The 27,572-nt window shown below is 46.6% G+C and overlaps 1 protein-coding gene across 2 annotated transcripts in view; it reads left to right on the forward strand.

The window, feature by feature from the left end:
• Positions 1–27,572, forward strand: part of mcm10 (minichromosome maintenance 10 replication initiation factor) — a 46,619-nt gene that overhangs the window by 373 nt on the left and 18,674 nt on the right. Inside the window, exons 2-14 of one of the 2 annotated variants that reach the window (XM_055653473.1) lie at positions 2,453–2,502; positions 3,295–3,624; positions 4,547–4,672; positions 6,580–6,717; positions 7,315–7,486; positions 9,887–10,052; positions 11,793–11,957; positions 13,173–13,289; positions 15,556–15,752; positions 17,232–17,329; positions 18,855–18,977; positions 23,726–23,852; positions 26,690–26,918. In XM_055653473.1, the coding sequence (XP_055509448.1) occupies positions 2,496–2,502; positions 3,295–3,624; positions 4,547–4,672; positions 6,580–6,717; positions 7,315–7,486; positions 9,887–10,052; positions 11,793–11,957; positions 13,173–13,289; positions 15,556–15,752; positions 17,232–17,329; positions 18,855–18,977; positions 23,726–23,852; positions 26,690–26,918 (1,995 nt within the window). In that variant the 5' untranslated portion in view covers positions 2,453–2,495. The remainder of the gene's footprint in view (positions 1–2,452; positions 2,503–3,294; positions 3,625–4,546; positions 4,673–6,579; positions 6,718–7,314; positions 7,487–9,886; positions 10,053–11,792; positions 11,958–13,172; positions 13,290–15,555; positions 15,753–17,231; positions 17,330–18,854; positions 18,978–23,725; positions 23,853–26,689; positions 26,919–27,572) is intronic. The other variant, XM_055653474.1, reaches the window with a different exon arrangement.

Genomic DNA, 27,572 nt, shown 5'->3' on the forward strand with positions numbered 1-27,572 from the left:
GGGTGAGGGTGAGGGGTGAGTGGGGGGTGTGGGGGGGGGGGGGGGGGTGAGTGGTGAGTGGTGGAGTGAGGGGGTGAGGGGGGGTGAGTGGGGGGTGGGGAGGAGGTGAGGGGGGGGGGGGGGGTGAGTGGGCAGTGTGGATGAAGCAGGGGTGAGTGAGGGTGGGGGGGGGGGGGTAGTGAGGGGGGGTGGGGGGGGGGGAGGGTGAGGGGGGAGTGTGGGGGGGGGGGTGGGTTGGGGGGGGGTGAGGGCGGGGGGGGGGTAGTGGGGTTTTATTATTTATCAACATATTAATAATAACATTGTAATAACGAGTAATAATGATAACATTATTTAAACTTTTTAATCAAATCATGTTGAAGACAAAGTGCTTTACTGGGGAAACCATTAGATTACCGTAGCTCCATATAAAATAACATGGGGGGGGGGGGGAGGGAGGGAGAGGAGGATAGAGGGGTATAGATGGGAGGGAGAGAAGGGAGGGGGGAGGAGGGGGGAGGGGGGAGGAGGGAGGGAGAGAGGAGGGGGGGGGGGGGAGGAGGAGGGGGGGTGAGGGAGAGGGGGAGAGGAGGAGGGGGAGGGAGAGATAGAGGATGAGAGAAGGGGGGGGGGGGAGAGAGGGAGAGACAGAGTCACGGGTTAACAAGGGGGAGGGGGAGAGAAACATTGATGGAAGGGAGACGGATGGGGAAGGAAGGGAGAGATTGAGAAAGCAGGGAGAGGAAGGGAAGGGCGGGGAGGGAGGAGAGTGAGGGGGAGATATTGAAGTGTGATGGAGAGAGAGAAGGGGGGAGGGAGGTGAGAGATGGAGAGGGAAAAGAGGGAGGGGATAGACCAGGGGAGGGAGAGAAGAATAGCGAAATGGGAGAGGGAAAGTGGGAGAGACAAGGATAGATAGGGAAGGGGGAGTGAGGGAAGGAAGAGTGAAAGGGAGGGGAGATGGAGAGAGATAGGGAAGGGGAGAGTAAGTATGGTGATAGGTGGAGGGAGTGAGGATGAGGGAAGGTGGTAGAGGGAGGGAAGTGGTGTGAGTGATGGTGTGGGGGGGGATGCGGTGGGAGAGAGGGGGCTCTGGATTGCGCTGTCGGAGTGTGGGATGTGATGGGGGTGGGTGCATGGTGTTTTTGGTTCCATTTTATTCACAATTGCTTAGTAAATGTAACAGCTATGCCCACATATAGAAAGGTCAGGTCAATATTCAAGCATGGACAGAAGTGGCAAGACAGGGCGGTAAGGTGGGGCAGCGGGTAGAGTCGCTGCCTCACAGCGCCACAGACCCTGATTCCATCCTGACCTCAGGTGCAAGTGAAATGAATGTGCCATTTGCCATCATTGTCTGTGACCACAATGGTTTCCTCCGGGTGCTCTGGTTTCTTCCCACATCCCAAAGACATCCTGGTTTGTAGTTTAATTGGCCCTCTGTAAATTGCCCCTTGCCCTGTAGTGTGTAGGGAGTGGATGAGAAAGTCTTGTAGGCATACAACATGGAAACAGATCCTTTGGTTCAACTCGTCCAACATGCCCCATCTACACCAGTCCCCTCTGTCGGTATTTGCCCATAACACTCTAAACATTTCCTATCCATGTAACTGTCCAAATGTCTTTTAAATCCTGTTGTAGTACGTGCCTCAACTACCTCCTTTGGCAGCTCGTTCCACATACCCACCACCCTCTGAAAAGGTTTACCCTCCAGTTCCTGCTAAATCTTTGTCTCATTTCAAACCTACAGTGCTCTCCACAATTGGGACAAGGATCCATCATTTATTTATTTGCCTCTGTAATCCACATTTTGAGATATGTAATAGAAAAAATCACATGTGGTTAAAGTGCACATTGTCAGATTTTAATAAATGTTTAATACATTTTGGTTTCGCCATGTAGAAATTACAGCTGTGTTTATACATAGTCCCCCTATTTCAGGGCACCATAATGTTTGGGACACAGCAATGTCATGAAAGTAGTCATGTTTAGTATTATATCGCATACCTTTGTATGCCATGGCTGAATTTTTTCCTATTACAAATCTCAAATTGCAGAGTACAGAGGCAAATAAATAAATGATGGGTCTTTGTCCCAAACATTATGGAGGGCCCTGTATGTTCTCTGGTTCTTGATTCCCCTACTCTGGGTAAAAAACTCTGTTCACCCTGTCACATACATATAATGAATACACTGAGAATGATCACAGAGAGAGAAAGAAGGATAAAAAGACACGAAAACATTGCTGAGAAAGGAAGAGTGAAAAATGGAGGAAAAAAATGATCACTTGAAATTTCAGATAGTCTATATCTTCAGTGTGCAATTGGCAGCGAGTAAATTCTGTTATTTATGGATATGTCTAATAAGAGAGAACTTGTTCTAAATTAAGTATATGATTAGAAATGTAAACATAGAATAGCTCAGTTTATTCAACAATTGGATTTATTGTTAGTGCTACAATCATATTTTTCAGCTCAAGACATTTTCTGAAGAATCATTAATCATATTGTTACACCATGGAAGGTAAGAGAATTTCATTTGCTTTCTAGTATTGAAAATATGTTTGTGGTTCTTTTAAAATAAATGTAATATCTTTACCAAAATCTTTATAGTTTGAGGATTATTTTGGTTTGGTCTAGATTTAGGTTCATTCCTGTCACGTGTACCGAGGTACAGTAGAAAGCTTTGTTCTGCACAGATTATTCTGTGCATAAATACAACCAGGCCAAACTCCAGTCCAATAGGTAGAGTAAAGGGGAAGATACAGAGTGCAGAATATAGTTCTCAGCGTTGTAGTGCATCAGTTCCACAGACAAAGTCCAATGTCCGCAATGGGGTAGAGGTGAATCGGACAGCACCCTAGCTTATGGAAGGGCCGTCCAGAAGCCTGATAACAGAGGGGAAGAAGCTGTTCCTGAGTCTGGTGGTGCGCGCTTTCAAGCTTCTGTACCTTCTGCCGGATGGGAGCGGGGAGAAGAAGGAATGACCGGGGTGGGACAGGGACAAGTCTTTGATGATGTCGGCTGCTTTCCCGAGGCAGCGTGAAGTATAGATGGAGTCAATGGTGGGGAGTGTGGTCTGTGTGTGATAGATTGGGCCACATCTACAATGGTGGGGAGTGTGGTGTGTGTGATGGACTGGGCTACATCTACAATGGTGGGGAGTGTGGTGTGTGTGAAGGACTGGGCTATATCTACAATGGTGGGGAGTGTGGTCTGTGTGATGGACTAGCTGCATCTACTATGGTGGGGAGTGGTCTAGTTTGAAGGTAATGACGCGATGCATTCTGATGGACATTGTTCTCATTGTTGACAGACAAAGATGACCTGGATTTATTAGCTTGGCTTTTGGAAGAGCAAGAGGGGGAGGAGACATCGGCCGATGGTGCAGGAGGGTCGCGGGATGAACAGGGCGTGGAGAGATCGCTGGAGGAGGAGGATGACCAGTGGGATGAACTGTTTGACAAGGAGGAAGAGGATGATGTGCGGGCCAAGGAAATCACTGCTCTCTTTGGCGACATGGATGATTTGGAGGAGGAAGAGGACGGGGAGGAGAGGAGTAAAATGGATGCATCAGGAATAAAAGAAGCTCCAGCTCCAATTCCTAGCCAGAAGACATCAGCCAAGTCAAAGCTAGAACTTGAAGGTACTTTCATATTTAATGGTCTGTTTTATTATGTCTTGCTGTTTATCAGTGAAATGACAGGAGTGTATTACACAGGCAGATGTCACGATGAGACTGGGTAAATCACAGAGTGCTGGAGTAACTCAGCGGGTCAGGCAGCATCTGTGGAGAACATGGATAGGTGACGCTGGGGGGCAGTGTTAGCTGTGAGGAGGATGCTAGGAGGCTGCAAGGTGACTTGGATAGGCTGGGTGAGTGGGCAAATGCATGGCAGATGCCGTATAATGTGGATAAATGTGAGGTTATCCACTTTGGTGGCAAAAACAGGAAAGTAGACTATGATCTGAATGGTTGCCGATTAGGAAAAGGGGAGATGCAACGAGACCTGAGTTTCATGGTACACCAGTCATTGAAAGTAGGCATGCAGGTGCAGCAGGCAGTGAAGAAAGCGAATGGTATGTTAGCATTCATAGCAAAAGGATTTGAGTATAGGAGCAGGGAGGTTCTACTGCAGTTGTACAGGGTCTTGGTGAGACAGTATCCATAGTCAGGATTGAACCAGGGTCTCTGGCGCTGTGAGGCAGCAACACTGCCGCTGTGCCACTGTGCCGTCGCAAGGCTCAGGCAGCATCTGTGGAGGGAAATGAACCGATGGTGTTTCGGGTCAGGACCAGATTTTCTTAATAATGATGAAGGATCTGAAGAAGGGTCGCAAGTTGAAACGCCGTCTATCCATTTGCCTCCACAGACGCTGCCTGACATTCTGAGTTCCTCCAGCACTTTGTGCTTTGCTCTAGAGTCCAGCATCTGCAGTTCTAGGTGTCTCCATTTACCGATACGTTATTATTTCCCGAGAGGTGGGGCAGATGAGAGCAGATGATCCCACTCTAAGCTTGTGTGATGTCTAATTCTTCCTCCTGCATCTTGGTATTTATCTTCACAGAGGAACTTGAACGGATGAAGGAGCAGATGGAAAGATTACAGCAGCAGTTGACCAAGGCTGCAGATGGGCCAAATTCCACTGGCGGTTCAGCAAAACACATACCTCACAACAAGCTGAAGGCACTGGGTATGGCTTAACTTCCTGGTGAGAGCTGAGGGAAGCAGTCTGATTTAGTGAGTGCTTCTTGTAGAGGGAGCTTCACCATGTATTATAACTGTCTGCAGACAATAGGTGCAGGAATAGGCCGTTCGGCCCTTTATAGAAACATAGACAATAGGTGCAGGAGAAGGCCATTCGGCCCTTTGAGCCAGCAGCGCCATTCATTGTGATCATGGCTGATCATCCACATTCAGTACCCCGTTCCTGCCTTCTCCCCATATCCTCTGACTCCGCTATCTTTAAGAGCTCTCTCTTGAAAGCATCCAGAGAACCTGCCTCCACCATCCTGAGAATTCAATGCACCTTTATTCCAGGCATTGTTGTGCTTTCATGTGAGGAATTTATTTATTTTCTCATGATTTACTGGTTCACAGTACTTGTTGGGCGATGTTTTAAAGATGATTTTTATTATTTTTTGGCTGGAAACTAATATTGCTGGAGTTTGCATGTTTGTCCTGTACGTTTCTGGACGGTACTCCAGTTTCCTCCCATATCCCAAAGATGTGCAGGTTAGGACAGCACAGTAGTACAGTTGTTACTTTATAGCGCTAGAGATCCAGGTTTGATCCTGACTGTGGGTGCTGTCTGTACGGAGTTTGTACGTTCTCCCTGTGACCCCGTGGGTTTTCTCCGGGTGCTCCGGTTTCCTCCCACACTCCAAAGACGTGCAAGTTTGAATGTTAATTGGCTTCTGGAAATTGTCCCTCGTGTGTAGAATGGAACCAGTGAACAAGGGTGAACGAAGGAGGAGGACTGGCTGAACTTTGTGCCTTCCACCAAAGTGAAGAATGCTGTGGTGGATGTTTGTGTTAAATCTTATTGTGTATTGTGTTCTTTTTAAGTGTATCACTGCTGGCAAATTCGTTTCACTGCACCTTCGGGAGAAGACAGGAACGGAGTACTGATTGGGGATGATCAGCCATGTTCACATTGAATGGCGGTGCTGGCTCGAAGGGCCGAAGGGCCTACTCCTGCTCCTATTGCCTATTGACTGTCCATTTCCCTCCTCAGCTGCTGCCTGACCTGCTGAGTACCTCCAGTATTTTGTGTCCTTTTTGGTAACCCAGCATCTGTATTTTTGTGTCTCGAATTCCTCCAGCTCTTTGTGTCTCGAATTCCTCCAGCTCTTTGTATCTCTCTGATCCTCCGATACATTGTCCCTTTTGGCAAATCGGAATCTGCAGTTTCCTGTGTCTGAAATTCCTCCAACAGTTTATTTGTACTTGAGACCCTGCACCTGCTAACTTTTGTGTCTCAATAAAATTAGTTTGGCTTCATCATTGGAGATTGGATATGGAGATAGACAGACCCTTGATTGCTACGGGTGTCAGGTGTTATGGGGAGGAGGCAGGAAAATGGAGTTGAGAGGGAAAGAGAGATCAGCCATGATTGAAGGGCAGAGTAGACTTGATGGGCCGAATGGCCTAATTCTGCTCCTATGACATGAACTTATACAGCAGAAAATGTGGCCAGAGTGAGTCCCACCGTAAATTGGAGGAGCAGCACTTCATATTTCGCTTGGGTAGTCTACACCCCAGCAGTGTGAACATTGACCTCCAATTTCAGGTAGTCCTTGCTTCCTCCTTCCCCTCCCCTTCCCAGCTCTCCCTCAACCCACTGTCTCCGCTTCTTCCTTTCTTCTTCCCGCCCCCTTCTCCACCCCCACATCGGTCTGAAGAAGGGTCTCGATCCGAAACGTCACCTATTCCTTCGCTCCATAGATGCTGCCTCACACGCTGAGTTTCTCCAGCAATTTTGTCTACCTAGCAGGAAAATATGTTGCTTTTGATCTGATCTTGCTTTTTTTCCCCTCATGGTACCAATAATAATTTTTAGTTTCCTAAACTTTTTGTTTCCACCATGTGCTAAAACAGGGAAAGGGAAATTCTCTTCACGAAACGTAACGAAAAGTCAATCTCGGCAAGATCGATCTCGGCCGCCGTCTAGTCCGAAATGTAATGTGTTGGAAAGTAAGCTGCATAAAACCCCCAAACCTATGAAAACACCAACAGGTAATAAATCAATTGCTGCTCGGTTATTGATCATGTTTACATATAAATATGTGGGAATTTTTATTTGTCACATGCTCCTGAAGGTGCAGTGAAATGAATTTGCCAGCAGCGATACACTTGAAAAGAACACACAATGCACAATAGAATCTAACACAAACATCCACCACAGCATTCTTAACTGGTAGAAGACAATAAAGTTCAGCTAGTCCTCCTCCTTGTTCACCCTTGGTCGGGGTCATGAACCCTCCGTAGTCACCTCTACGGATGGCCCAATATATAGTTGAAGGCTCATCCCTAATCAGTACCCCGTTCCTGCCTTCTCCCCATATCCCCTGAGTCCGTCTGCTATCTTTAAGAGCCCTATCTAGCTCTCTCTTGAAAGTATCCAGAGAACCGGCCTCCACCGCCCTCTGAGGCAGAGAATTCCACAGATTCACAACTCTCTGTGTGAAGAGGTGTTTCGTCGTCTCCGTTCTAAATGGCTTACCCCTTATTCTTTCGACTTGAGTGTAGTCCAGTTCAAAACACATTAAAAAGCAACTACGCAAGAAGTGAGTATTACGTTTTGTGTAATGTGTTTCTTAATTTCATGGACAGAGAGGAGCCCTCAAACACCTGCTGGGATTAAGCAGCCGCAACATCTTCAGAACAAACCCAACCCGACACATCGGAACCTTCCTGCAGCAATAAGTGCTAACGAAAAGCCAGGAACCTCACGAGCTACAAATGCTGTCATATCTGTGGATAAATTCTCTGGCTTGAGGTTGAGGTAGAGTAATCCGGTGCTCTGTTCACCGTTTTCTATAAAAACAATTTTTTTAAAGATGTTCCTTCTATATTGGAAAGTTTCGGTTTCTTAGCCTATCATAGAAACAAGGAGCTGGTTTACAGCAAAAAAAAAAAGACGCAAAGTGCTGGAGTAACTCGTCAGGTCAGGTGCATTCTCTGGAGAACAGGTGACGCTTCGGGTCGAGACCCTTCTTCATACATCAGAGGAGGGGGGAATGGAGAAGAAATCTTAAAAAGGGGAAGGCAAGGGAAAACGTGGCAGGTAATAGGAGAGGGAGGGGGGGTTGGATTTTGACAGGCAGATGGTCACCTGTTCCTTCTCTCCAGAGATGCTGCCTGTCCCGCTGAGTTACTCCAGCATTTTGCGTCTTATCACCGTTTGCTTTTGTGTGTGGTGTTTTGTGCAAACAATTATAGGCGCACTGTCTGCCAAATGTACTCCCTCTCCCCAACCTTCCCCCTTCCACTCCACAAGGGACTGAAGATGCAGGAATCTGGAGCATAAAATAAACTATTCTCACTTACCGACATTACACATCGCACCATCTTTCACCTTATTGCCCAACTACTTAATTTCTAGTGGTAGACTCTTTCTTCTTGACTGTTTCCTTCTGCACAAGGCTGTTTTTCATCCCGTTTCCAGATGGTTTTGTGATAATATATATTTAATTTCATGTCATAGTAGCAGAATTAGGCCATTCAGCCCATAGCTTCTATATTGTCATTCAATCAGAACTAATCTATCCTTCCCTCTCAACCCCATTCTCCTGCCTTCTCCTCATAACCTTTGACACCTGTACTAATCAATCATCATCATCATTGATGAAACCATTAACGGGTGCGGTGCTTTACAATGCCGTGTAGGACAGTGATCGCAACTTCTACTGAAGTGTGGATGGCCGTTGGCTCGCTAGGAGCTCATCCGCCCTTTGACAGGTCTTGTTTTTGGTCCTGCTGGGGGGTCCACAGCCCCCTCCTCACCTGGCGAACCAGGTGGGGGAGACGGTTTAGTCGCTGACTATCCAACCATGGAGCAGGTTGCGAGGGATTACATGGTACCCGTGGCGGGGAGGGGGGGTATCTTTCACCGACCTGACCTTATAAAGACGTACAGATTTGTAGGTTAATTCGCTTTGGTAAAAATCAAGAGCCTATCAACCTCCAATTTAAAAATACCCACTGACTTGGTCTCCACAGCCGTCTGTGGCAATTAATTCCACAGATTCACCACCCTCTGACCCCTCATCTACTTTCTAAAAAATATTAAATAAGTTTTGACAGTTCTTTGTACACTCACCAGATGGAGCACTATGTTCAGCACTTCATGTGCATGTAATATCCACTTCATGATGCACTGCATTTCATGTGTCGTCAATACATTTGTTTTGATTAGCATTGTAGAAAGAGGCCAGCGGGCTCAGGAGAGCATCTAAAGATAATCAAGTGTAGTTCAAAATTGATTGTGCCGCTGAACCCTGGACCATTCATGTTGGTGGGTTAAAGAGAAAACTAAATTGTGAAAACTCCAGGTGCTGGAAATCTAAAACAGAAACAGAAAATGTCAGGCCGCATCTGTGGGAATAGTGGGGCGGCACGGTGGCGCAGCAGTAGAGTTGTTGCCTCACAGCGCCACAGACCCGGGTTCGTTCCGGGTGCTGCCTGTACGGAGTTTGTACGTTCTCCCTGTGACTATGTGGGTTTTCTATGGGTGCTCCGGTTTCCTCCCACATCCTAAAGATGTACAGGTTTGCAGGTTAATTTGCTTTGGTAAAATTTGTAAATTGTCCCAATGGTGTAGGATAGTGCTAGTGTACAGGGCATATCTGTGAATCAGTACCCCGTTCCTGCCTTCTCCCCATATCCCCTGACTCTGCTATCTTTAAAAGCCCTATCTAGCTCTCTCTTGAAAGTATCCAGAGAACCGGCCTCTACCAAGGCAGAGATTTCCACACTCACAATTCTCTGAGAAAAAGTGTTTCCTCGTCTCCGTTCTAAATAGCTTACCCCTTATTCTTAAACTGTGGTCCCTGGTTCTGGACTCCCCCAACATCGGGAACATGTTTCCCTGCCTCTAGCGTGTCCAAACAAGCTTATATGTTTCAATGAAATCCTTCTAAACTCCAGAGTGTACAAGCCCAGCCGCTCCATTCTCTCAGCATATGACAGTCCCGTCATCCCGGGAATTAACCTGGTGAACCCACGCTGCACTCCCTCAATAGCAAGAATGTCCTTCCTCAAATTAGGGGACCAAAACAGCACACAATATTCCAGGTGGGGTCTCACTAGGTCCCTATACAACTGCAGAAGGACCTCTTTGCTCCAATACTCGACTCCTCTTGTTATACTGCATTTTAAGGTCCAAATGTTTCTCTCCCACCAGAAATCCCATTGTTTCGTCAACAGAGATGGAGAGAAAGATGCAAGGACGGAAACTGGTTCGTCTCTCCCAGGTCCACTCACAGGTTGCAAACGAGAAGCTGGAGGATGCAAACTGGGTGACCTTTGGGGTGATCGTTAAGAAAATCACGCCACAGAGCTCCAATAATGTAGGTTCAACACCTGAAGATGATTCTGTATTTGGAGATTTGTTTACCTTTTGTGATTTGCTTCGAGGTTACAGACCTTGATTGTTTTTGTTCAATTTTATTCTCATTGAATTGTAATTATGGTTGATAACATTCTTAAGATTTCAATTTCTAAGGGGTTGCAATTTGTTTCTGCTAAATGTGCAGGGTTAATGTTTTACTATTCATTTCATTGGAATAGAATTTCAAAAGCACGGCACCACATACATAAGTCACTAGATCACATGTAGATACAAGGTGACTCACCAGTAGAGTTGCTGCCTCACAGCTCCAGAGGCCTGGGTCCGATCCTCACTACAGGTGCTGTCTGTACGGAGTTTGTATGTTCTCTCCATGACCGCGTGGGTTTTCTCCGGGTGCTCAGGTTTACTCCCCACATTCAAAAGAGACGTACAGATTTGTAGGTTCGGTAAAATTGTAAATTGTCCCTAGTGTGTAGGATAGTGTGCAGGGTGATCGCTGGTCGGCGTGGGCTGAAGGCCTGTTTCTGCCCTGTGTCTTTAAAACTAAAAGATGAGTTGATATGTAAAGGGCCTGTCCCACTTGTCCGTCATTCGCGTGCCATTTATGCGACCTGCTAGCGTGTGGGTAGCGCGGGACGAGCGCATGGAGTGGTGTGGAGGAGGGTGGACTTTGTCCTGAACGAAATCTTCGCGCACCGCCGGCCTGTCGCATGACTGATGGCTAAAGTGGGACAGGCCCAAGACCCTGGCTTGGCGCGACGTCTCACCTCCAACAGCAGCAGTAGCAGGCAACCGATGGCCGAGCTCGACCTGGGGCCCACGGCCGTTGTGGTTCCGGATCCGCCCCCACTCCTACTCCCAGAGCGGGGCCAAGCCGATTGGAGATAGACACAAAATGCTGGAGTAATCCAGCGGGACCGGCAACGGGTGAAGTTTCGGGTCGAGACCCTTCTTCAGACTGGAGAAGAGTCTCGACCCGAAACATCATCCGTTCCTTCTCTCCAGAGATGCTGCCGGTCCCACTGAGTTACTCCTGCATTTTGTGCCTATCTTCAAATGACGTCATGCGCTCCAGACGGCTGTGCGGACGCATGAAGTTGCGAGCGACTGTCGCACGACAGTCACTACCGGCCTTTCCCGTGAATGACGGCCCAAGTGGGACAGGCCCTTAAGACACTGCACTTCTCAACCACACTCGCCACTGTTAAAAGCCTATCTAAGTTTACTTTATCAACTTTCTTATTGTCTTTCACCGCTGAGTGCTGGCTTTAGCTTATCGCTGAATGTAAGTTCTGACACAAGTGAAGTTGAATTTATTTTCAAATACAGTAAGGTACAGGCACAATAAAGATCTTGCTTGAAGCAGCATCACAGGCAGGTTGACTCGGACAACACAAGTCTGAAGAAGGGTCTCGACCCGCAATTTCACCCATTCCTTCCCGCCAGAGATGCTGCCTGTCCCGCTGAGTTACTCCAGCATTTTGTGTCTGTACACAAAAAAATCAATTAGTGTAGTTTTACTCTGGCGCTGTGAAGCAGCAAATCTCCCGCTCCACCTCTGTGCATTAATGGACAAGACACTGAAAAAAGATTGCAAAAAAAAAAGGCAATGATGCTAAAATACACATTTAGAAAATGAGTCTGTGGTACTTTTTGTAGCTGGCTTCCTTCCCTGGATGTGAAATTACATTTCTGCAACAGAGTTACATTTCTGCAAGGTGGATCTTTGTTGTTTCAGGGTAAAACGTTCAGCATATGGAATTTAAGTGATCTGCGCAGCAGTGACCATTTGTCGCTCTTCCTCTTTGGAAACGTCCACAAAGAGCATTGGAAAACTGACACCGGAACTGTCATCGGCCTACTAAATGCCAATCCTATGAAACCCAAGGAAGGATCCGATGAGGTGGGTAATTAGAACGTTCCTCAGTGAGATCAAGAGTCAAGTAGGAGCAAAATTAGGCTATTTGGCCCATTAAGTCGACTCCAACATTCAATCATGGCTGATCTATCTTTCCCTCTCAACCCCATTCTCCTGTCTTCGCCCAATAACCCTTGATACCCGCACTAATCAAGTTTGGTCATAATCAGGACAATGCTAATGTATGGGGTGATCAGTGGTCGGAGCGGACTTGGAAGGCTGAAGGGTGTGTTTCCGCACGGTATCTCTAAATTCTAATAGTCTAACTAGGTTTAGGGTGAAATGGGTGGTTAAAGACATGGACTAAAGGGCCTATTTCTGTGCTCTAATCTTTTTCTATCCTATGAGGTATATTTTGATCCTTCGCTCCATTGATGCTTTTGGGGTCTCGACCCGAAACGTCACCTATTCCTTCTCTCCACAAGATGTTGCCTCGCCCACTGAGTTTCTCCAGCATTTTTGTCTACCTTCGATTTACCTGTTGGTGTTAGTGGTTACTATATCAGAAGCACTAAAGGAACTATAGTGGTAGCTATGGCTTTTGGTTTCATACATTTTCAACATATTAGTCATTGATTATTTGGTCGCAGACACTATCACAGCATTTAAAAAATATTTGGACAGGTACCTGGATATGACAGGATTAGAGGGATATGAGCTAAACTCAGGCAGGTGGGACTAGTGTAGATGGGACATGTTGGTCAGCGTGGACAAGTTGGGCCGAAGGGCCTGTTTCCACGGCGTAGGACCCTATGGTCAAGTTATCAGGGGTATTTATTGAAGGTAGACAAAAATGCTGGAGAAACTCAGCGGGTGAGGCAGCATCTATGGAGCGAAGGAATAGGAGACGTTTCGGGTCGAGACCCGGAAGGGTCTCGACCCGAAACGTCGCCTATTCCTTTGCTCCATAGATGCTTTCCGGGTCTCGACCCGAAACGTCACCTATTCCTTCGCTCCATAGATGCATTCCGGGTCTCGACCCAAAACGTCACCTATTCCTTCTCTCCATAGATGCTACCTCACCCGCTGAGTTTCTCCAGCATTTTTGTCTACCTTCGATTTTTCCAGCATCTGCAGTTCTTTCTTAAACAGGGGGAATTTATCGATGTAATTTGTGAGTGTTCCTTAAGTTAGGCAGCTTGAGTTTATTTAAATTCCTTACGCTTGCTTTATTTTACCAGGTGTTGTTTTGTGTTCTAGATTTCAGTATCTGTCGACCACCCTCAGAAAATCCTGGTCATGGGCGAAGCGTTGGACATGGGCACCTGCCATGCTAGAAAGAAGAACGGAGATCCCTGCACCCAAATAGTGAACTTGGTGAGTTCATTTTGACAAAAGAGAAATGATTAATCGGCATTATCAAAGACTTGCCCGCCCTTCTCCCCGCTCCCGTCGGCAGAAGGTACAGAAGCTTGAAAGCGCGCACCACCAGACTCAGGAACAGCTTCTTCCCCTCTGTTATCAGGCTTCTGAACGGCCCTTCCATAAGCTAGGGTACTGTCCGATTCATCTCTACCCCATTGCGGACATTGGACTTTGTCTCTGAAACTGATCAATCTTTCCCTCTCAACCTCATTCTCCTGCCTTCTCCCCGTACCCTTTTACACCCCTACTAATCAAAAACCAACCAATCTCAACTTTCAAAATACCCAAAGATGCCTTCCACAGCCGTTTGTGGTAATTAATACCACAGATTCACCACCAGAGTTTGTACCTTCTCCCTGTGATTGGGTGTGTTTTCACCAGGCGCTCCAGTTTCCTCCCACTTTCAAACACGTACAGGCGTGTAAATTAATTGGTTTCTGTAAATTGTCCTGAGTGTATTATAGGATAGTGCTAGTGTACAGGTGGTTTCTGGTCCTTGCAGACTCGTTGGGCAGAAGGGCCAGTTTCCACGCTGTATCTCAAGACTAAAGGGCCTGTCCCACTTGCATGCGATTGCATGCGTTTGGCGCGACAAAACAAAGCGGAACGCGGAGTTTGCGCTAAGTACACGCTAACTTGGCACTAAGTTAGCACGTGACATCATTTGCGTCATACTTACCAATCAGCTGGGCAGGAGGCGGGCCGACTGAATTTGGGCGTCGGGCGGTGACGTCATCACGCAACGCCACGGCGGTAGGTGACGTCATCGCGCAACGCCACGCGCTAGGTGTACGCCGTCAAGACGCTGCGTACGACCGCAATGCGCCTGCGTGCTGACAGGCCGTTGGTGCGCGAAGATTTCGGACACTGTCAGATTTTCGGAGCCCCGCGCGACGTCAGGACCAGCCCCGCACAACTCCGCGCTTCTAAGTGGGACCGGCCCCGCGCGGCCATACGGTGCCCGTACGCTTCAAGCGACCACGGGGTCGCGTAATTTGCGAGTCAAGGTCGTGTAAGTGGGACAGGCCTTTAAAGACTGCAAGTTAACCTGTGAGGAGCTGTTTGTGGTGGCCTGGACCACATTCAATAGCAGTTGCTGTTATGTGTTTCCAACTAGTCTCGAGATGGCCTTTCCACAGGGAAGAGCCAGCAACAATATTTTTCAACCAAGACCTCAGACCTGAATACTGGCTCCATTATACTGATCAATTAATCAGTGTTTATGTGCAGTAGCAAAATGTCTGGGCTCCTCAATCCACACTTCCAGTAAGAATTTTTAAAACAAAAGGCAAAATTCATGTAAAATAATAGATTTGAAAATTTAGGTTAGAGTCGTACAGTTTGGAAACATACTCTTCATAATACAAAGGAGCAGAATCGAGCCATTCGGCCCATCGAGTCTGCTCTGCCATTCAATCATCTTTTCCTCTCAATCCCATCCTCCTACCTTATCTCTCGGCCCGAAACGTCGCCTATTCCTTCTCTCCATAGATGCTGCCTCACCCGCTGAGTTTCTCCAGCATTTTTTGTCTGCATTCTAATTCATTTGAGTTTGATTTTAGAGATACAGCAGCGGGGTAGAAACTGGAGACCCCTGGGTTCGCCTGAGTCCCACGTTCTCCCTGCAACCCCACGTCCTGTTTCCCCCCCACATCCCAGCGATCGTCTGTAAATTGCTTCCCACAACACTCTAACAATAATAATAATAATAATAATAATCTTTATTTATATAGCACTTTTAAAACACAAAGTACTTTAGAGGAAAATGAACAGATTGCAATTCTACCAAGCCACATTGAAATGTCCCTACAATTCCTGCACAGTTCTCCCCTTCTTGGATGGTGTTTGGGACGTAAAAAACCGGGAACCACCCAATCAACTCCACTCTGCCTGGCTACAGTGCTGACTTTAATGGCCACATTTGTAATACCTTGTTCACAGGCTGTGTCTGACGACAGCAATATCAGTGACTAGCTGTATCTGTAAAGTCAAAGAAACCAAACTAAAGAATTAGAATGCAGACAAAAAATGCTGGAGAAAAGCATCTATGGAGAGAAGGATAGGCGAACGTTTTCTGGAAAGCATCTATGGAGCGCTGGCGCTCGGGTCGAGACCCGGAAGGTGAGTGCCTCAGCAGCTCCACCCGCTGCCCCTGCTACTGTGCCGCCCCACTAAGTATAAGAGTGTGCGATGGTATATTTTCTGCTTTAATTTCCAGATGGAGTGTGAATACTGTGAGTACCACGTCAAGGCCCAGTACAGAAAGCTGAGTGCCAAGCGAGCGGATTTGCAAAGCAGCTTCTCTGGTCCTGCTCCAAACAGAATGAACGGCAAACCTTGCAGTCTGAAAGAGAAACTGTGTCAGCAGGGATTCCACTACGGAGGGAGGTCATCTGCGTCATACTCAGCCTCAGTGTAAGAAACTGCTTGGGATAGTGCTTATTTATCAGACAGAATACTTGCACAAAACTACTGTGCTGCTCTGTTTAAATTGCCCCGAGCATTTGGCGGCACAGTGGCGCCACATCTCCTTCAAACTTTGCCCCTCACCTTAAATCTATGCTCTCTAGTCTTTGATTTAGGTGTGGCACAGAGGCACAGCGGTAGTGTTGCTGCCTTACAGCACCAGAGACCCGGGTTGGGTCTGTTGAGCTTCACCCATCTACGCTCCTCTGGGGAAGGTCAGACCCTGGACAGTGTTTATCTGGTGAGGAGATGTAGCTGTGTAATGGAGATGAGGTTGCCTTCCACTCCTGTGACCACTTGGTGGCTATCCAGTGCGCTTTTGGCTCAGTTGGCTGGATGGATGGATGCTAGGAGTTGTTTTCCATTAATTGAATGCTAGATACTTTATATCACATGTGACATGTTGCAGTGGAGTCCTTTGTTTTGAGCACCATACACGAAGTAGGGAAAGAGTCGCCATGTATAGGGTGCCGACATAGGAAACCCTTGGAGTCACAGGGAGAACGTGTAAACTCCATATAGACAGCAGCCGAGGTCAAGATTGAACTCTGGTCTCTGGTGCTGTGAGGCAGCAGCTCTACCCGTTGTGCCACTGTGCCACCTCTTATCCATAATCAATACCTATATTTGAGTAAAACTAAGATGAAACCATAGACATGGCCATTATTTTAAACTTTGGTTTAGTTTAGCCATGGTGAAAAAGGTCGTGGTAAAATAGAGCAAAATTAAACAGCCTGTAGACAATAGTCAATAGGAGCAGGAGTAGGCCATTCGGCCCATCGAGACAGCACCGCCATTCAATGTGATCATGGCTGATCATCCCCAATCAGTACCCTGTTCCTGCCGTCTCCCCATATCCCCTGACTCCGCCATCTTTAAGAGCCCTATCTAAGATAGGGCTCTTAAAGATGGCGGAGTCAGGGGATATGGGGAGACGGCAGGAACAGGGTAAGTATCTAACTCTCTAGTGAAAGTATCCAGAGAACAGCCCTCTGAGGCAGAGAATTCCACAGACTCACAACTCTCTGTGTGAAAAATGTTTCCTCATCTCCATTCTAAATGGCTTACTCCCTATTCTTAAACAGTGGCACCTGGTTCTGGACTCCCCCAACATCGGGAACATGTTTCCTGCCTCTAGCGTGTCCAAACCCTTAACAATCTTATATGTTTCAATAAGATCCCCTCTCATCCTTCTAAACTCCAGAGTGTACAAGCCCAGCCGCTCCATTCTCTCAGCATATGACAGTCCCGCCATCCCGGGAATTAACCTGGTAAACCTACGCTGCACTCCCTCAATAGCAAGAATGTCCTTCCTCAAATTAGGGGACCAGAACTGCACTCTGTAAACTCACCAATATTCTTTCTGGTCTTAATCTCAAGTTATTGACTGGCCAATGTGAGCAACGAATGTTCTTTGTTCCTTCACAGCAAAGCTGCGGGTCGACACAAAAGCGTACAGATGACCTTAACACAGATGATGGTGAAAGGAGCCGATGACATTGTTACAGAAACAAAGAAAAATATCGGTAATTTCTTGGTGTAGTGTGACTGGAGAGTGAATACCTTTAAATATACTTCCCCGAAAGAGAGAAAGAAAACAAGATAATCTGAATGAAAAATATCGGCCATCCATTCTCTCCCCCCCTCTCTGCGAGTTTATTTGTCACATACTCTCAGTGAAATGAAAGTGGCAATCTGTCTCTGTCTCTGCCACTCTCTGTCTCGGCACCTCTCTATCTCTGCCCCTCTCAGTCGCTGCCTCCTCTCTCTACCCCCCTCCCTCTCCCTCTCTAGGCGTGCCTGCGAATTGGGGGCTATGCGTCAGTGTATTTAAATTGGTTTTCTTATTGGTAGCACTGGAAGAAACTAAAGTGCCTTACTCCAAAATATAATTCAAGAATAGAAATATATTACAAAATTAGGGGATCAGCAATTGACAACCTCAATTGGGAGGCTTGCAAATTTTGAGAATTGTTTTATTCTTTTAATATCTTAAGGTAACTTGAAACTCAAAATGACGAAGGGTTCGCAGAAAGGGTGGTGGGTGTATGGAACGAGCTGCCAGAAGAGGGAGTTGAGGCAGGGACTATCGCAACGTTTAAGAAACATTTAGACAGGTACATGACTAGACACAAAATGCTGGAGTAACTCAGCGGGACAGGCAGTATCTCTGGAGAGAAGGAATGGGTGACGTTTCGGGTCGAGACGTTTCTTCAGACTGAAGGATGACACAAAAAGCTGGTGTAACTCAGTGGGTGAGGCAGCGTCTCTGGAGAGAAGGAATGGGCAATGTTTCAGGTCGAAACCCTTAAGACTGATGTCAGAGGAGTAGGCGGGACAGAGATAGAATGTAGGAGGAGACAGTAAGACTGGCGGGATAACTGGGAAGGGGGAGGGGATGGAGAGGGGGAAAGCAAGGGCTATTTGAAGTTAGTGGCTAATGGAAATAAACGGCTAGGGCAGGTTTAGAAGGATAAGGGACAAACACAGGTAAGCAAGGGATTTGTGTTGGTGGGGAATGTTAAACGGTGTGGGCAGGTTTTAGAGGGGTCCCGACCTGAAACAGGTAACCTATCCATGTCTCCACAGATGTTGGCCTGACCCGCTGAGTTACTCAAGCACTCTGTGAAACGTCACCTATCCATGTTCTCCACAGATGCTGCCTGACCCGCTGAGTTACTCCAGCACTCTGTGAAACGTCACCTATCCATGTTCTCCACAGATGTTGCCTGACCCGCTGAGTTACTCCAGCACTCTGTGAAACGTCACCTATCCATGTTTTCCACAGATGCTGCCTGACCCGCTGAGTTACTCCAGCACTCTGTGAAACATCACCTATCCATGTTTTCCACAGATGCTGCCTGACCCGCTGAGTTACTCCAGCACTCTGTGAAACGTCACCTATCCATGTTCTCCACAGATGCTGCCTGACCCGCTGAGTTACTCCAGCACTCTGTGCCTATCTTTGAAAATCAAAATATTTAACGATACTATTGGAACTTCTGTAAATTGGTGTCCTCCACTAATAATGAGCTTCCTTTATAACTCCAGCATTGAAAACCGGAAAGGGCTTGACGGAATGTTCAGATGAATTTAAGGATTTGATGGAAATGCCCACATTCGGAGCACGGAACCTGAAGAAACATCTGACGAAGCCACCCACGAAAGCTCAAGGTACAAATCGTACCTTTTATTTTGCCATCGCCATCAACAATCTGGTTAGTCTAGTCTAGTCAAGTTTATTTGTCACATACACATACGAGATGTGCAGTGAAATGAAAGTGGCAATGCTCGCGGAACAACAAAACAACCAAACAAATTATAAACACAATCATAACACACATATTATTTTGCCATCGCAATCAACAATCTGGTTAGACATGAATAGTATAAAGTCAAGCTTAAAAAAAAATAGTTGCGTTGAATTTGTATGAAAAAGGAACTGCAGATGCTGGAAAATCGAAGGTAGACAAAAATGCTGGAGAAACTCAGCGGGTGAGGAAGCATCTATGGAGCGAAGGAATAGGTGACGTTTCGGGTCGAGACCCGGAAGGGTCTCGACCCGAAACGTCGCCTATTCCTTCGCTCCATAGATGCTCTCCGCGTCTCAACCCGAAACGCCACCTATTCCTTCACTCCATAGATGCTGCCCCACCCGCTGAGTTTCCCCAGCATTTTTGTCCGCCTCGAATTTGTATCCCAGAAAGTTCATCCCAGAAAGTTGTGCAGTCCTCCGTCTCAAATAATTGAGCGTCTGTGCCCTGATGCTCTGGTCCAAGTTTCCACATTGGTGGGCAGGTCACATTCTCGGACAAACTTGCTCTTTTGGCAGGGCCGATTTGGGATTGGCTGTTGACCTGTGAATGCAACTCTTTGTGCCCTCGGTAACAGATGCACTCTGGAAAAAATATCACTGCAACTTTGAATTTGTAAAAACGTTAAAACAAGATTCTGATTTTGCAGCAAATTGACTTAATTTGGAAATCTCTTCTTAAAATGTTGGCTTTTGCCTGGAATATATTCCATACCTGCAGGTATTGCTGTGGTTGGTATTTGTAATATTGAAAGTTTTAACACTTTTCACAGACCCACAGTGAACCTGCACATTTGAACAAAATCGAAATGGATTTAAGTTAATAGCTGGGCAGCAGGGACGCGCAGCGATAGAAACATAGAAAATAGGAGCAGGAGGAGGCCATTCGGTCCTTCGAGCCATTCGAGGCCATTCGGTCCTTCGATTCATTGTGATCATGGCTGACCGTCCTCTATCAATAACCCGTGCCTGCCTTCTCCCCATATTCCTTGACTCCACTAGCCCCTAGAGCTCTATCGAACTCTCTCTTAAATCCATCCAGTGACTTGGCCTCCACTGCCCTCTGGCAGGGAATTCCACAAATTCACAACTCTCTGGGTGAAAGTCTTTTTTCTCACCTCAGTCTTAAATGACCTCCCCTTTATTCTAAGACTGTGGCCCCTGGTTGTTGACTCGCCCAACATTGGGAACATTTTTCCTGCATCTACCTTTTCCAGGGTTACACAAAAAAGCTGGAGAAACTCAGCGGGTGCAGCAGCATCTATGGAGCGAAGGAAATAGGCAACGTTTCGGCCCGAAACGTTGCCTATTTCCTTCGCTCCATTGATGCTGCTGCACCCGCTGAGTTTCTCCAGCTTTTTTGTGTAACCTTCGATTCTCCAGCATCCGGGTTCCCTCCCGACTACTCTACCTTGTCCAGTTCTGTAATAATTTTTATGTTTCTATACGATATCCCTGTCATCCTTCTAAAGGATAGAGTCGCTGCCTCACAGCGCCAGAGACCCGGGTTCCATCCCGACTACGTGTGCTTTCTGTAAGGAGTTTGTACGGTCTCCCTGTGACCTGCGTGGGTTTTTTCCGAGATCTCCAGTTCTCTCCCATACTTAAGACATACATGTTTGTAGGTTAATTGGCTTGGTGTAAATGTAAATTGTCCCCAGTGTGTGTAGGATTGTGTTAAGGGCTTGTCCCACTTTCCCAACCTAATTCACGACCTCTGCCGAGTTTGCCCTTGACTCATACTCACAGCATAGGCGTCACAAGGCCGGAGGTGGTCGTAGGCAGGTCGTGATGCTAGTAGTAGGTACTCGTGGCATCTAGCAGGTCGGGGCGTTCTTCTAGCCTGATGAAAAATGTCCACGAGTAAAAAAGGTCGTGAAAGTGGGACAGGCCCTTTAGTGTGAGGGGTGATCGCTGGTCGGCGCAGAATCGATGGGCTGATGGGCCTGTTTCCGTGCTGTAACCTACCCTCTGTGGTCCTGAATTGTTGACCTTCTCGGTATTTCACTGCCAATGCACCAAGCTAAATTTCGGAGATTCAGATCTACAATAGTCCACTCTTCAGTTGTTATCTAAATAATGTTTATTTTTTCAGTGACTTGACAGATCTTAACCTTTGGAAAAAAATTGACACCCGATCAGTTGTTCCAGGAAGTGCAAGTCCAAATGCTGCCTGCCTCGCTGAGTTACTTCAGCATTTGTGTCTATCTTGAGCTCAAACCCATGTTGATTCTGTGCAGTGATGCAGGTTCACTGCTGGTCTTCACGGAGGTCTTCCAATATTAGAAATATTTCAAACAATAAAGTCAAAATCTTGCAGCAAACTCAGATTTTTTTAAATTAACATTTCTATTGATGGCCATTAGCCTTCAGTGAAGGAAGCCCATCTAGTCCTCGTTAACCATAGAACAGTACAGCACAGGAACAGGCCCTTCGGCCCACAATGTCCGTGCCGAACATGATACCAAGTTAAACTAATCTCTGCCTGCACGTGATGTACACAAAGTGCTGGAGTAACTCAGTGATTCAGGCAGCATCGCTGGAGATAAAGGATGGGTTTCAGTTCGGGACCCTTCTTCAGACTGTGTCCCAACCTGAAATGTAACCCATCCTTTTTTTCCAGAGATGCTGTATGACCTGCTGAGATACTCCAGCACTCGTGTCTATCTTTGGTATAAACCAGCAACTGCAGTTCTTTGTTTCTATAGAAGGAGGGTTTCTGAAGAAGGGTTTCGGCCCGAAACGTCGCTTATTTTCTTCGCTCCATAGATGCTGCTGCACCCGCTGAGTTTCTCCAGCAATTTTGTGTACCTTTGTTTCTATACTCTGCCTGCGTGAGATCTACATGCCCCCATTCCCTGCATATCCATGTTTCCATGTAAATGCCTCTCAATTGCCACTATCATATCTGCATCTGCCTCCACCACCACCATCCCTGGCAATGGATTCCAGGCACCCGCCAATCTTGCCTCACATATCTGCTTTAAACTTTCCCCCTCTCACCTTAAAGCTCTAGTCCTCTAGAGAGAGCTAGATGGGGCTCATAAAGTTAGCGGAGTCAGGGGATATGGGGAGAAGGCAGGAACGGGGTACTGATTGTGGATGATCAGCCATGATCATATTGAATGGCGGTGCTGGCTCGAAGGGCCGAATGGCCTCTACTCCTGCACCTATTGTCTATTGTCCGTGGCATTTCCACCCTGGGAGAAAAAAGTTCTGACTGTCCACCCCACGCCTCATAATTATCTATACCCAGCCCAATAAGTTTAAATGGATGGCAAGAGACGGGGTCCTGGCCACTGTAAGATGATTGGGAAGCGGATCCCTACCGGCTTGAGAGGGATTGACAACGGCAGAGAGATGGGGGGGGGGGGCTGAGGGAACCAGAGCCCCGGTGGTGCAGGAAATGGTGTCCTGGTCAGTTTGTAGAGGCAATGGGAAGCAGTGCGCTGGTGTTTGGGAAGAGAGTGAGACAGTGAGATACTCTACCATTTGGATTCCTCAATTATAGAGATTATCGATGTATTACTGTGCACTTTGGTTCAAGTCATAAATCATAAGTGATAGGAGTTGAATTAGGCCATTTGGCCCATCAAGTCTACTCCACCATTCAGTCATGGCTGAAGAAGGCAGTCTGAAGAAGGGTCTCGACCCGAAACATCACCCTTTCCTTCTCTCCAGAGATGCTGCCTGTCCTGCTGAGTTACTCCAGCTTTATGTATCTATCTTTGGTTTAAACCAGCATCTGCAGTTCCTTCTTACACATTCAGTCATGGCTGATCTATCTCTCCCTCCTAACCCCATTCTCCTGCCTTCTCCCCATAACCTCTGACATATGTAGCAATCAATTTACTTTAGAGATTCAGCGTGGAAACAGGCCCTTCGGATCCCACACACTAGGGACGCTTTGCAGAAGCTGATTCACTGCCAAATTTGTACGTCTTTGGGGTGTGGGAGGAAACCAGAGCACCCAGAGAAAACCCACACGGTCACGGGGAGAACATCCAAACTCCGTACGGACAGCAGCTGTAGCCAGGATTGAACCCGGGTCTCTGTTGCTGTGAAGCAGCAAGTCTACCACTGTGCCGCCCCTATTTGTAGTTCCTCTACCGCTGTGTATTAAAATTAAAAAGTTCCTCCACCACCCTGCAGCAGTTTCCAGGCACCCACCACCCTCTGTGTAAATGAACTTGCCCACCACATCTCCGATAAATTTTGGCCCTCTCACCTTAAATCTATGCTCTCTAGTCTTTGATTTAGGGCCGGCACGGAGTTGCAGCGGTAGAGCTGCTGCCTCACAGCACCAGAGACCCAGGATTGATCCTGACTGCGGGGTGCCGTCTACGTTCTCCCCGTGACCTGTGTGGGTTTTCTCTGGGATCTCCAGTTTTCTCCCACACTTCAAAGACGTGTAGGTTTGCAGGTTAATTGGCTTGGTATAAATGGAAATTGTCCCTAGTGTGTGTGGGATAGTGTTAATGTGAGGTGATCGTGGGCTGAAGGGCCTGTTTCTGCGTTGTTTCTCTAAACTAAGCTATCAATGCAGTAATTTACATTGCCAAACTCGTTCGCCTTTAACCAGTACAGTTATTCCTGTTTGTTTCTTCAGGTGGAGTGGTTAACAATGCACAGCCCGGCCCCTCCATTGTATCAATATCTGCCGCTCAGCTCTTAAAGCAACAGAAACATAAAATGTTGGAGACTCGCAAGAGGAAAGCAGAAGAGCTGCAGAGAAGGTAATCTGGATCAGCGGGGATCAGCGGGTGAGGCAGCATCTATGGAGCGAAGGAAATAGGCAACGTTTCGGGCCGAAACCCGGAAGGGTTTCGACCCGAAACGTTGCCTATTTCCTTCGCTCCATAGATGCCCCCTCACCCGCTGAGTTACTCCAGCATTTTTGTCTACCTTCGATTTTCCAGCATCTGCAGTTCCTTCTTAAACACAAGGTCAAGAATCAAGTGTTTCTTTTGTCCTATGTCACAAAACCGAACAATGATATTCGTATTTGCAGCAGCAGGATAGCAGGATAGTCTCGACCCGAAACGTCGCCTATTTCTTCTCTCCAGATATATATATAACACAAAAAAAACAGAAAATAGGTGCAGTAGTAGGCCATTCGGCCCTTCGAGCTTGCACCGCCATTCAATATGATCATGGCTGATCATCCAACTCAGTATCCTGTACCTACCTTCTCTCCAGCCCCCCTGATCCCTTTAGCCACAAGGGCCACATCTAACTCCCTCTTAAATATAGCCAATGAACTGACCTCAACTACATTCTGTGGCAGAGAATTCCAGAGATTCACCACTCTGAAAAATGTTTTTCTCATCTCGGTCCTAAAAGATTTCCCTCTTATCCTTAAACTGTGACCCCTTGTTCTGGACTTCCCCAACATCGGGAACAATCTTCCTGCATCTAGCCTGTCCAACCCCTGAAGAATTTTGTAAGTTTCTATAAGACCCCTCCTCAATCTTCTAAATTCTAGCAAGTACAAGCCGAGTCTATCCAGTCTTTCTTCATATGAAAGTCCTGACATCCCAGGAATCAGTCTGGTTAAAACAGATAAATAAACAATAGTAGTGCAAAGTCAAAAATAATGTCCCAAGTGTAAGGTAGACAAAAATGCTGGAGAAACTCAGCGGGTGAGGCAACATCTATGGACCTAAGGCGACGTTTCAAGTCGAGATAATAGCAAAAAAAAAAAATCAGACTAGGGTTTCTGAAAATTTTGATTAATGTAATTATCTAATCTGTAATAAAAAACATTAATATTAATGGAAGATGGACACAAAATGCTGGAGTAACTCAGCGGGATAGGCAGCATTTCTGGAGAGAAGGAATGGGTGACGTTTCGGGTCGAGACCCTTCTTCTATCTTTGGTTGAAACCAGCATCTGCAGTTCCTTGTTACACATATTAATAATAATGGGCTGTTGTAAAAAAAATTAATCGAATTCAGAAATATCAATAACTGTTCCAGCCCAGGGTAATCATTCTGAAGTTGCTAACTCAGATATTTATTCAAGAATATTTGGGAATAATTATTGGCAAGTCCAGCCGTAAGAATCTTTTATGTTAATTCGATGATTGTTCAAAGCAAAGTATCTACTTTCTATCTGATTGTTTTCAGTGTATGATTATTTAGTTTGGATTAGTTTAGAGTTACAACATGGAAACAGGCCCTTCTTCCCACCGAGTCCGCACTGACCATGATAACCCGTACACTAGTTCTATCATACAAACTAGGACTGACCATGGGTGATGCATCCTGGTCGGATGCAAGCCTGGGCATTGTCATATGGAGGACAGACAGGCTGTTGCCCATGCAGCACGTTCCCCCCTCTCCACGTCGCTGATCGATCCAAAGGAACAGCAGGGCCGTTACAGTTTGGCACCAGCACCGTCGCAGGAGCTGCCAGAGCGAGGTTGTAGACAACGACGAGCTGTCTTGAGGGGCTCCGACTCCGGATTTTCTTGAGATTTACTCCTGGAGCCTTTTCTGTGGTCGGATATGGCCACAAGGCAGTGGAGGTTTTAAATCAGAGTTTTCCCTCTCCAAGATGGACTGCCTTCCCAGGCTGACGAGCCCCATCTGCCCGAGACTCGTGGGGTCGGGAGCGTCTACCTTCCCGTGCAGGTCTATAGCATCTGCCCACTGCCCACAAAATTTACAGAAGCCAATTTAATCTACAAACCTGCACCACTATTTGCAGTGCGACAGGAAACTGGAGCACACGAAGGAAACCCACGCAGTCACAGGGAGAACATGAAAACTGTACCCCTCTAGTCAGGATCGAGCCCGGGTCCCTGTTACTGTGGGGCAGCAACTCAACTGTGCTGCTGTGCATCTGATTCTCATGGGATCATTGTTACACTCGTCTAGTTTATTATGGCCACCTGCACCAAGGTGCAGCGAAGAGTTTTTTTGTTGCATGCTATCCAGTCAGCAAAAAGACTATACATGATTACAATCGAACCGTCGACAGTGTACAGATACAGGATAAAGGAGATAATGTTTAGTGCAAGATAAAGTCCGATTAAAGTACCCGCTCGCTTCGTGGCAAGGGCAAGATCATCTCTGACCCCTCTCACCCTGGCCACAAACTCTTTGAATCACTTCCCTCTGGAAGGCGACTCCGGACTGTCAAAGCTGCCACAGCCAGACATAAAAACAGCTTTTATCCACGAGTAGTAGCTCTACTCAATAACCAAAAGTCTGTAGCCTCCTTTTGCTCTGGTATTTTGTTTCATTCACATGTTTAAACGATGGTATTTATGTTTTATGTTTTATTCTTAATTGTTTACTGAATGTCGTGTTGTTACTTGCGAGCGGAGCATCACGGCAAATTCCTTGTATGTGTACATACTTGGCCAACAAACTGATTCATAAACTTGTTTTTTTGTTTTTGTTTTTTTTTTAATCCCCCCCCCTTCCTGATTCATAAACTTATTCATTCATTCATTCATTAAAGATAGTCCGAGGGTCTCCAATGAGTAAGTCAGGACAGCCCTCTAGTTGGTGATAGGAAGGTCCAGTCGCCTGATACTAATACTCTCAATCAAACCCTGTGTAGCTTTTTGCAGAGTAAATCTGTGAGCAACGGCCACACATCAGGAGCCGGACGACCCTTGACTCAGACGTCACCCAGGGTTGGAGCAGAATTTCCCAAGGAACAGAAACTGATGGCAACACCGCAGATGCCTAAACTGGGAGGAGGCCTTTCTCACGGAGAGGACATTCTCTTTTTCGATACTTCTCCACCTTCGGCAACAAAAGTGAACCAGGCGGCAGATACTAGAAAGGTAAATGTCATCAATCTAGAGCAGTCAGGTAGAGTCTGCTCGCACTAATGGTCTTCATAACTTCTAGGAGCAGAATTAGGCCATTCAGCCCATCAAGTCCACCCCAACATCCAATCATGGCTGGTCTATATTTCCCTCTCAATCCCATTCTCCTGCCTTCTTCCTGTAACCCCTGACACCCGTACTAATCAAGAATCTATCTATCTATCTCCGCCTTAAAATATCCATTGACTTGGCCTCCACAGCCGTTTGTGGCAATTAATTCCACAGATTCACCACCCTCTAACTAAAATTCCTCCTCATCTTCTTTCTAATGGTACATTCTTTAAATTCTGAGGTACTGGTCTCTGGTGTAGACTCTCCCACGAGTGGAAACATCCTCTCCACAGTCGCTCTATACAGGCCTTTGACTATTCAATGTACTTCGTTCCAATGTTATTGAGAAAAGGTTCTGATTGGCAACTTGAGAAAAATATATAGTTTCATTTAGTTTATTGTCACGTGCACCGAGGTACAGTGAAAAGCTTTTTGTTGTGTGCTACCCAATCGGCAGAAATACTATTCATGATTACAATCCATCCATGATAAAGTGGGATGACATCATCTATAAATTGTCCCTAGTATGTAGGATAGAACTAGTGTGAATGGGTAATT

The sequence above is a fragment of the Leucoraja erinacea genome, chromosome 22, assembly GCF_028641065.1.
Source record: "Leucoraja erinacea ecotype New England chromosome 22, Leri_hhj_1, whole genome shotgun sequence".
NCBI classification, from domain to species: Eukaryota; Metazoa; Chordata; class Chondrichthyes; order Rajiformes; family Rajidae; genus Leucoraja; species Leucoraja erinaceus.